Source organism: Scaptodrosophila lebanonensis, unplaced genomic scaffold (genome assembly GCF_003285725.1).
Source record: "Scaptodrosophila lebanonensis strain 11010-0011.00,11010-0021.00 unplaced genomic scaffold, SlebRS2 tig00000001-arrow-pilon, whole genome shotgun sequence".
In the NCBI taxonomy this organism is placed as follows: domain Eukaryota; kingdom Metazoa; phylum Arthropoda; class Insecta; order Diptera; family Drosophilidae; genus Scaptodrosophila; species Scaptodrosophila lebanonensis.
Window position 1 is genome coordinate 10,320,252 of NW_022060529.1, and position 10,998 is coordinate 10,331,249.

Below are 10,998 nucleotides of genomic sequence, written 5' to 3' on the forward strand. Positions count from 1 at the left end.
CGGCGAAAAAAAAACGGCCAAGCATAACGTTCAAAAAAATACTACATATATACTTTATTATTAAAATCTTCCCTAACACTTTTTAAGCACACTTTGAACGAGTTATTTAACAGCGGAATAAAATATATACAATAAAATCTTAATTAAAATAAATCAACTCATGCAGGTGTTAACTTGGCCTCAGGCTCAAGGAGGGCCCACAAGCCAGCCAGAGAAGAAATGGCACCCAATAGACCAATAGTCCTAGGAGTCATCTTCGTGTAGCCCAAAGCTGTAAGCGGAATAAAGAAATCGCACAAATTCTTCACCGTGTCCACCACAATGTCTTTGTGTCCCAGCATTAATACGTAAGACTGCAGAGCCAAACGCTTGAAATCGGATGGGGAATTAAGCTTTGCGGGAAGCTTGCGTCTTGAGATGCCACTATTACAACTAGCTCTATGCAAATCCAAGGCTCTCATGATCTCGTAGAAATCACGACATAAGTTCATTATGATAGAGAATAACCAATACTTGTTTGCGACCTCTGACCACTTCTTGGCGTTGATTTTCACCAGACCTGTGCGTGCCAACCACAAGAAGTGGTCGGCAACCAGAAATAGCGCTTGAGACAGCTTGCTCATTGTCAGCGTGACGCGAATGGCCAAATCCGGGTAATGTATGGTGCGCAGAGTGGCGTAGAAAACATCCAGACTCTTGCCCAAACGCAAAACTATTGACCGAACAAACACAATGAACATCTACTTATGACTCTCCACACTTAAAACTTACGCTTTCTGAATGTACTCAATATGTACTCAATAGTCTTGAAATTGTCAACCAGCGCCGGGCTAGTAGAACTTGACTCTAAGGAGTCCCAAATTGCTCGGGATGCATATTGAACGAGCCTGTTAAAAATACATATTTACTAGCTCTTTTTCCAAGCTTTAAGCATTCTTACCTAGCTATTTTGTCCCTGCCAGCGGCCTGGTTGTTCAACTGCACCCACTTGTCCATGTTTATCGTATTACCAAATAAAATACACAAAATTGCAGTTCAAGGTACAAAAGTGATAATAGTGATGTGAGAATATATCGATGTGCCCAACATCCCATGACGATGTTTTTGCGAGTGTCGGCGCATTGCAGTGGCAGTGAGTAACAGGCAAAGGTAAGAAGAAGAATTGAAAGTCAGCCACGTAAATTTATGTTAGATTGTTAATTCTAGGTTTAATTTATTCGTCAATAAACGAACAATAAAGTTGAATTGAATATGGCAGTAAGTAGACACGACTCCTTTCCCTTTGTCCAGCCACATAAATTCTTTCTATTGTAGCCACCGCAGAAGGGAAAACAGGGCACAAAGGGCGCTAAGCAAATCGTTGAAGAAAACAAGACCGCATTAGCATTTTATAGAAACATGGCTGTGTGCTGCGCCGCTTTTGCTTTTGTATTGAACTTTCTAGTCTTCGACATTACAAAAGTCACAATTGTATGGATGAGTCCGTTCGAGGGGAATATACATATTCTAATTTGTCCCATTTGTTTACAGTTCATGAGCTTCGTCTCGCTAGTTGTACTTGGCGGTTCCTACCAATTCATGGTCTTTATGTCGCGTCCGAAGTATTCCGAGACTGGTGCACTTGTGGACGCTGGCAACGACTTGAACATGGAGGGTGGCATCGCAGAGTAGGTCACAGAAATCTCTTTTTTTCGATCCGTTTTTGACTTGGTGTTATCTTCAGGAATGTCAAGGATCTAATTATCCTCACATCAGGCACATTACTGCTCGCCTTAATTTCCAACTATTTCTGGTTAGTTCTGCTGCTTGCGCCCATACGAGCTGGGTGGATGCTGTGGGGCAGTGTCATAAAACCGTGGCTGTCGCAGCGGAATGCTAATGAAGAACCCGAACTGGACGAAAAGAAACAACGAAAAATGGAGCGTAAAATGCGTCGTATGAGATAAAAGTGGTCCCTGTTACACACATTAGTTAAATTAATTACAGCCTAGCTCCAGTAGGACACAATTTGCATTTTTCCCGAATTTGTAAACCGTCCAATTCGAAAAATGTGTTTAATGTATCCTATTGAATCTAAGGTTAGGTTATACAATTTCTGTTATACTCACTTGGCGGGGTATTTTGCCTTATGAATTTAGATGAGATTCTAAGATTTAGAGTCATGGGACAAAGTATAGACGAGAAATATGTACGTTTTCCAAATTAATTGTTTTCCAAATTAAATTTTCCTGGACATGAATAAAAACGTCGGATTATTGTTTATTCCGGATATTTTGAGCACTTATGTACGTGTCTGTCTGTCTGTGGTTGGCCGGATTATTGATGTACAAAGATATTCAAAAAAAAGCGAGAGAAAAATGTGTTTCAAAAATACGTTCAAAGAGGCAATGTACATCCAAACTAAATTATTGAAGTAATTATGAAGTGTTCATTTAAACTTGACTTTATATAGACGACTCGTATAAGGATAATATTAATAGAGAGATTCCAGATATTTTATTTTTATAAAAACGGCGATATAAACCAGATATTTGTTTAAAAGTTAATCATAATTTGGCAAACATTGCTCTCTTAATTAAGTTTATCTTGGTTCAAATAGAAGATAGAGCCCCATAACTTTTCCACTTTTAGTGAGTACTTAAAACATTGCGAAAAGGATACAAGGCTTTGTACTACTATATGCCCGGGAATTATCAGCCAAATATTTAAGATTAGGAGGTCTTAATACGTTAGAGATAGTCCAGCCCTTGGTGTAAATTCGATGAATCGATTGTTAAAGGTATCGAGAAATGAGTTGTGTAAAGAGAAAAAGGAGAATTATTACTTGTACTTTAATTTAATTGTATTTAATAGTATCTTAAAACAAAGTGTTTTCACTAAAGAGCACTGAGATGTATTAATAAGGAGAACAACCCCACAAACACATTAGGTGCATTCACCAAAGCACTTTCATTCATCATTAATTTATTCTGCTGAAACATTTGAAACAGAAAGTTATATGTAACCAATAAAAACAACTTGCCTTTCGATTTCATATCATGTAATAATAATCTACGTTGTTGAGCTAAGCACTTCTATGCTTAGCATTTTAACAACGCAGTGGCTTACACAAAATTATTAGGGCATTCAGCAGGGAATATTAGTGATCAGTAATTTTACTGATCAGTGATCAGTTTTCCCTGGTTCCAATGATCAGTAATTTTACTGATGTATACCTATTTAAAACCTACTCCTAGACTTAAGTAACAATATGGTACTCAGAAAAAGCATATGCATTTATTTTATATTTTGAATTTTTTTAACGATGCGATTACGAAAGAGTAAAAACTGGACCTAAAATATTGCTTAAATGTAAATAATGTGCGTATTAACACTAATTATGAATCATAAGCTAACGGCAACAACTGTTTTAATTTTACTGGTAAGTATATTTTTTAGGCTAGGGTTATGAGGCTCAAATCAACATTTTAGAAATCACAAAAGATCCTCGGTAAATGAAAAATAAACATTTGTTAAAAACTGCGGCTTCTTATCAAAAATCCAAGTTAACAATACTCCGTAATCTCCAGTTGGAATTGAATGAGGAAAAGATTCAGGTCCAATCCAAAAATCCTTCAAACTGTTCACACCCTAAAATGTTGAAATGTTAGCTTACCAGCTAGCGTTAGTAAATGCCTTTCCATACCGAATAAGGACACGTATGATTAATCGTTGAGAAATCCTTTATCATCTTCCAGGCCCAGCCCACAAGTGGATGATTGACCTTCCGCATAAATTGGCAACCATCGAATGTATAGTTGATAAGCCAAGGCTTGTATCCATTTGCTTTCTTCACCACTTGTATTTTCACAGATATATCGTTGGCTGGGTGAAGAAGAGTGATGAAAATATTCAAAGCCACCTTATTTCTTTGAACAACTTTCAATCGGCAAAGATCGATAGAAACCCAGGACTTATTATGTGATTCACAGACAGCATTTGTTAATTTTACTACGGCTGCGTTCTGAAATTACACTCAACAATAAGTTGCCAGGATTCCAAAAAAATATAAAAGTATTATATTTACGTTCTGGTAAAAGATTCCTGGCAGCACCAGCAGCACTACTAAAATAATCAACTTCTCATTCATGATGTTGATGGTCGAATAATTCCTGTTTCATTTATCGCCATTCATTTTCTTTGTTACTACCATTTTCACAAATACGTTTTATACTTCATTAACCATTGTAATAGTTACAAATTAAGTTTTATGTACAGAATACATTTGAACGTTTTTAGCAACGCTTTACCATTATATTGCAAAAAAAAGGTTGTACATGATCAAGTAATAACTTTTTTATTTGTCGCCATTAATTATTGATGTGTTTATCATTTTCACAAATAAGTCATTTTTAAATAGAAATATGTTATGGTTCATTAACCATTGTTATAATTACAAATTAACTTTTAACTAGAAAAGTTAGTTTTTTTTGGTAGTCCCTTTACAAACTTTTCTGGAAATAAGCACAATGTCGGAAGAGAAAGAGCACATGGCATGTAAACATTGTAAGCAAATACTTAACCCACCAAAGATGGGTAAGACCTGCTAGTACCATACAGTGAAAACTCTCTTGGCCGGACACTCACGGCCGGCCAATATTTGGCCGCCCAAGGGCAGGGTCCGCTTAACGGGTTACTTAAATACTTTATACACCGATCGATTTTTTTTAGAAAAAGTGTATGCCGAAGAGAGTGTCCGCTTAAAGGAGTTGTCCATTTAGGGAGCTTTCATTGTAATTTTAATTTGTATCTTCACTGTATATATTCTTGTGTACTGTTTCTACTGCTGCGTAATTATTGTTGTTGTCCATATATTGTGTAGCGATGTACATACATATCTATAACAATATTCATGTGGTATTTGATTGGTTGCTTGCCTTCATGCAATATGAATAAAAAGCACTTTTTGAATCGTTCTCACAGGTCTTTGACCGCATCATATTGCAAATTTTTGCCAGAGTGCACAGTTTTTCTATAGTTGAAATGACAGCTTGTACTTTACATGACACAGCACTTTTCTTTATGGAAACCCTTTTGTTCATATGAATGTATGTATGTATGTAGATATGTACATACATACATACATATGAATATACTGAGAAACCTGTATAGGCTATTTGTTTACTGATCATCTAATAGCCCATAGACAATCACCGTAGTCAACTTTTACAATTACAATTCGGGTAGTACCGTGCAATTTTTTATACCTATTACCCGTAGGGTAAAAAGAGTATATTACGTTTATGACAGAAAGAGGCACTTCTGACCCCATAAAGTATGTACATATGTATGTATATTCTAAATCAGCATGACGAGACGAATTGATCTAGACATGTCCGCTAGGATAAACGCCTCGGTTTCGGAAACGGCTGAGCGCAAATTGACCAATCTTGGTATGTAGACTCCTAGTTCCTAGACTACACGAGTTTATTTTATTTATCTTTTTATTTTCTCCCCGCTACAGAATTGCGTCAATACTGTCCACATTTCAAAAACCAAACCAAGCTTGGATCAAGCGATTTATGTACTTTTGTTTTAAATTTCATCCAAATCAGTACATTTTAAACAAATTTATTAGCGAAACAATTTCAGCCCAGTACTACGACCACAAACTGCAGCATCAGGTTCGCTCCTATTCTTCTTATTCTGCTTCTGCTGTGGGCGTATAAATGTATGTATGTTTCTACATAACTCAGAGGCGGAATTTTGTCTGGTACAGGGAATTTCACTTGCTCGAATATTGCGATCTGTCTGCATTCCGAATTCCGCTCGTGTTCGTTCATGTTCATGCCAAAGCAGGTAACGAAAAGGGCACAGAAATGGGAATCTAATGAGCCGTACCTACAGACAGTGCACAAAACTGTAGGTAGAGTTAAAGATGATTTTATGTGCGCTTTTTTTGTTCCAGAACTTTCGTTCATATCACACGTTTGTACTTGTACGTATGTACATATGTACACATTTTGGGTTCAGAATGGTAATTGATGTCAGGCCAACAAGCAGGACATCTATTAGATATTTTTGTTAAAATCCAGTTACTCTTGACGTTTTTGATCACAAAATTCATCTTGTAATATTTTTGTCACGTGGTTCCTCAATAATTTTAACTACTTTCATTTTCTTAACATCAATATTTAGTTAATACACTTTTATTAATTTGTGGACAGCATACAATGGTAGTGTTCTTTGGGTAAATGTCCTGCTTTATTTATTTTTTCACGTTCTCACAGCTTATCAACCGAATGTAGTAATAAAATAAGTCAATAATCGCGGTGTACTTACCATTGGATTTGGATTTGTTGAAGCTTTTTCATTGATCATATGCAAAAAATAATTTTTTAAATGCATCGTGCATTATTTAATCTAAATTTTAATTTTTTGCCTCCGTATTCGCCATTTTATGGATTATTTTACAATGCATTTTAAAAAGAAAAATAGTGATATTTCGGTATACGTACACACATACATACATATGTAGTACATATGTTACAGTTTTGTTGTGTTCTTCGAGCCTTTTTGAAGCAACACGAGTGCCCCCGCAGTGACGCAACCGAAAACACGTCCCATTCTCAAGATACGTACATACATACATACATAAATATGTATGTACATATGTATTTGTATGTGTGTACATATGTATGCATCTATCTATCTATGTATGTATGTAATAATTTGTTTGTCACAATTTATGCTATTTATGTTCTATTATTTAATGATTAAAAAAATTAACAAATACAAAGTTAGAAACAAGAGAGAACGCTACAGTAGACCAAGCCCGACAGTAAAAAAGCCTGTACTCTCCGCAAAAAAGGCAAATAAAAGAAAAAAAAATTAATTTGTATGTATGTATGTAGCACAAAGTTGAACCAAAGCAGCTGCCGGCAACGCATGAGCAGCGATTTATTTATGGCTATAACTTTCTTCAGAACTAACATATCATGATGACACTTGGCATACGGACAAATAACCACGAACTGGATGTATATGCCAAATTTGAGTTCAAAATTCCAAGAATTACCGGAGTTAGGAAAAACACGAATTGCGGGGGAGTGGGGGTGTATCAGAAAAAAAACACAAACTCGATCTGTCTGGGGCTTAGGGGAACCTGAATGCCAAGTTTGGTTATCCTAGCTATTGTACTTGCTGAGATCGTTGCACTCATACAGACAGACGGACGGACGGACATAGCTATGTATATGGACTTGTCTTGTCATCCTGATCATCCTGATATTCGCAAAAAACTAATATAGCCTTTGGGCACAGGCTATAAAAAGCGGTTGGGATGCTGTGTGTACGATTCGATCTATTTTCAATTTTTTTAGTCTGTTATCTGCCATATGTACATACATACATACATACATATATTCCACTTACCCCCTGCAGCTTCCCGTCTTAACGAGCCGGACAACCACATGCATATGTATGTATTCTTAGAAATATTACAGAGGTTCTTTTTACTGCTCCGATTCGTTGACATGTTAACATTCTGCCTGCCCAATGCCAACTAAGTACAGTCCTCTATTAGTCTACGCAATAGCAATAAGAATTATGCAATGCTCATGTTGTACATATATACATATATATTTACATACATACAAAGATATGTACATTTAAGACGACGAGTCCGGATCGTGTTGCTTATCTCTAAATTCATAAGACCTTTGACGCGACAGAAATACATACATATGTATGTACATATGTATATACACACATATGCATGCATGTAGTGTTTTAACTCAGTTCAAAACTCCTGACATACACATTTTAAGTACTCTCCTTATTGAATTTCACAATGTAACAGCACAGCATTTTTAAACAAACACAGACCACACAAAAGGTCTCATTTTCAGTACGCAATAAAAAAAATGGTTTTTATTATGAAGGATGTAACGTTACGGCCCTGCAGTACAGAGGCTTACTGTTAATAGCTTAGTGGTATATGTATGTATACGGTAGGCAGGTATGCCTGAGAGCTAGGGCAAACATTTAGAAACGAAGCAATTATTGAAGATAAAGTAAAACTCGACTTTTTTTCTTTTAGTGATATTAGTATGTTATATTTTATAGCCTATTTAATATAACAAAATGAAAAAATTAATAGTTCCCGATTGCTGTATATGACTCGACTTTTTTAAGGCTAAACAAAACTTAATGCGAAACGACCACTTTTGAATTGCGGTTAAGCTTTTTTGTTTGTGAACATCTATTCACTAGTGGTTGTCTTAAGCACTCCAAATTAAGTATGACTTCAATTTTAATAGAAATACTTGTAAATCAAAAAATTGACCCTAAGTATATTTGATTGGCAAAATCAAATTTGAAACAGCATTCATTAATATGTGTTATATCTTGCTATTTAAAAACAAAGAGGCACACTTTTTCACAGTGGTCTTTTGTTTTCAGTAATGCGCTTACCAACGACACCCTGGTAATTTTGTACAGTCAGCACCGGCAGCACGGCAGGGAAATATTTTACAATTTTTCTTTTATGTGCTAACATTGACAGTTCAGTCGTTGCTCGGTCGTTGAAACTGAAACAAGGAGGCGGATGCGCAGCCTAATTGTTGAGACAGGAAAATTTTGCTTGCGGAGGACTTGAGACTTGTTGCTCTTTTGTTGTATTGCAGACATGTACATACATATGTGTGTATGTATGTATATGCATGGCATAAGAAAGATATTGTGAAGAGAGAAACCGATCCCGGCAAGTAAGTTGGGAAAGAGGTATGTATAAAACAAAATAAACGTCAGAGAATAAACATACGATTTATGTATGTACATATATACTTATGTACATACTTATCGTATTTTCCGGAAGTTGTGCATGTGCTCAAATGTGTCTCTATTAGTGTGTGCATTAAGAAGTGCTTGGCTGTGAAAATTTATTTCATTTTGAGAAATGGTTTAAGAAACTGCGGAACAGATTGTTGTGAAATACAGACAAGAAATTCTCAAGGATCGTATCTTTTCGGATTTTAGGTGGAATTCTATTCTATGATACAAACAAATTTAAATAAACTGAACAAGGAAAATTTATGAATATTGATCAAGGCGAAATGGACTTCTACAATGATGTAAGCTTTTTCGATAATATGTAGTTGGACCTCGCAAAGCATAATTTTTACCTCCCACACAGTTATCAACTGTTATTCACAGTCCTGCATCGACTATGTATGATGACAATGAATTTAATAGTGCCCCAGAAATCAGGACACATATACTGGGAAAAAAAGCAGATGGCTTTACAGAAATGTCGTATATAAATACGGTCACACCACCCATGACGACGCCTCCGTTAACTCCACATCCACCACAGCCTACAATGCCCTTAATATCAGATTTGTTAAGCTGTAACAAAGATGTGGAAAGCATAGTTCCTCCTCCGGGGTTTTGCCTCAGCATACCATGTTTTTTATGCAAGCTACCTTTCTCAGATATTGAGAGCCTGAAAGTTCATCTTCAGGATCATTTAGAGAAGTCCCAGGAACCGGCTGACTCAACTTGGATCGCTTGCAAGCTGTGTGGCAGAGGAGTTCGGTCGGAATCGGAGCTACAATTACACCACAAGCGCTATCACGAGCTACATGTTAGTCAGAATCGGGCGCAGAACAAATCTCTGCGAACAGAGATACAATCTCAGACTCAGGCACAAGTGCCGACACAAAAGCAGACGAAAGTGCACACAAAGGAGCGGTCACAGGATGACAGGCCCTTTAAGTGTAATATCTGCAAAAAGGCGTACAAGGTCAAAGGGTTTCTGCGCAACCATAAAAAAACCGCCCATTCGGATGATTTGGAATCGCAATCCTCCAAGGAATCCAATACCGTTTTAACCACGGCCTTATGGAATGCTGTGGCTGCAGCCCAGTATAATCCAGCATATGAATCCGTTGCAAGGTATGTGCCGCCTGATCAGCCGACATCTCACAAACTTGATCCATGCTTATTACCACCACCAAAGAAAAAATTCGCACCGCGGTCGCCATTCTTTAATCGGTATGTTTGTTTGCGATATAATACAAATTTATTCAGATTTTTGATCGCCATTATTATTATTTAATTATTTTCGTTACAATTTAGAAATCTTTGGCTACCAATCGATGCCTGCCTATAAGCCGTGATAGTTGTGAGAGGCTGATAAGGATAATATGACTGTTAAACTATAAATAATTTTTAATGATAACTTTTAAGATACCGGATTAAGTTTTGCTATCAAACCATTTATTCTTACAAAGATTTATGAAATCTATAAAATATTTTATTTTATAAAGCCTTCGAAAATTTAAAATGATCGTTGGATGGCTTTACTCGAAAGATCTTACATACATACATATGTGTATATATAAGTATTGCATAATTTTAATTTTGTTATATTTCATAAATGGTTTCATACTAAACCACTTGTGAAGCTGCAAATCAGTGTTTTCCCAGATCAGTAAGTTAAATTTTAAAATTTGCCAATTCCTGATGTTGAAAATTACATACCTATAAGGAGGCTTTATTATTTGCAACTTCCATTCGGATGGAAATCGGAAGCTCTAGCCGTCTGTAGCGGTCTTTTGAACAAAAGTAACTGAAGAAGAGGTGAATTCTTTTAAACATAAAACTGTCTTGAATAGATATATTTTAGTTGTACTTGTTTCTGTTTTGGATCGGATTGTCGGATTTTATTATAACCGTAATAATACTCATTATGTTACACATGGTTCATACAAATTTATTTATTTTATACTTTTACTGATAATCAGAACTTGTTCTCAATACTCGAAAATGGCGCTAATCTCGGATCTGAATAATAAGAAATGTGTAGCCAATTGAAATGATCATGTTTGTTTCTCATTAAAGATTTCTATTTTTATTTTGTCCGTATATGTATTTGTATGTGTATGTACTACAAATAAAAATAAACCATCTGAATTGTATTACTTATTTCCGGAACAAAAATTATTGAGTTTATTT

The 10,998-nt window shown here is 35.9% G+C and overlaps 4 protein-coding genes across 4 annotated transcripts; 2 read left to right on the forward strand and 2 right to left on the reverse strand.

Moving 5' to 3' along the window:
* Window positions 1-24: 24 nt before the first annotated feature.
* Window positions 25-1,068, reverse strand: LOC115634211 (peroxisomal membrane protein 11B). The gene is made up of 3 exons (XM_030531803.1): window positions 941-1,068; window positions 772-887; window positions 25-712 (listed from the first exon to the last, which is right to left on the reverse strand). The coding sequence occupies exons 1-3, from the start codon at window positions 994-996 to the stop codon at window positions 159-161; spliced, it is 726 nt and encodes a 241-aa protein (XP_030387663.1). The 5' UTR covers window positions 997-1,068; the 3' UTR covers window positions 25-158.
* A 95-nt stretch (window positions 1,069-1,163) lies between these two features.
* Window positions 1,164-2,284, forward strand: LOC115634212 (transmembrane protein 208). The gene is made up of 4 exons (XM_030531804.1): window positions 1,164-1,257; window positions 1,315-1,470; window positions 1,531-1,667; window positions 1,724-2,284. Exons 1-4 carry the CDS (start codon window positions 1,252-1,254, stop codon window positions 1,944-1,946), a joined length of 522 nt encoding a protein of 173 aa, XP_030387664.1. The 5' UTR covers window positions 1,164-1,251; the 3' UTR covers window positions 1,947-2,284.
* A 1,143-nt stretch (window positions 2,285-3,427) lies between these two features.
* On the reverse strand, window positions 3,428-4,129 carry LOC115634799. The gene is made up of 3 exons (XM_030532707.1): window positions 4,067-4,129; window positions 3,686-4,003; window positions 3,428-3,630 (listed from the first exon to the last, which is right to left on the reverse strand). Exons 1-3 carry the CDS (start codon window positions 4,127-4,129, stop codon window positions 3,475-3,477), a joined length of 537 nt encoding a protein of 178 aa, XP_030388567.1. The 3' UTR covers window positions 3,428-3,474.
* Window positions 4,130-8,584: 4,455 nt separating this feature from the next.
* LOC115633728 lies at window positions 8,585-10,317 on the forward strand. The gene is made up of 4 exons (XM_030531196.1): window positions 8,585-8,763; window positions 9,019-9,113; window positions 9,176-10,035; window positions 10,120-10,317. Exons 2-4 carry the CDS (start codon window positions 9,075-9,077, stop codon window positions 10,151-10,153), a joined length of 933 nt encoding a protein of 310 aa, XP_030387056.1. The 5' UTR covers window positions 8,585-8,763; window positions 9,019-9,074; the 3' UTR covers window positions 10,154-10,317.
* Window positions 10,318-10,998: the final 681 nt, after the last annotated feature.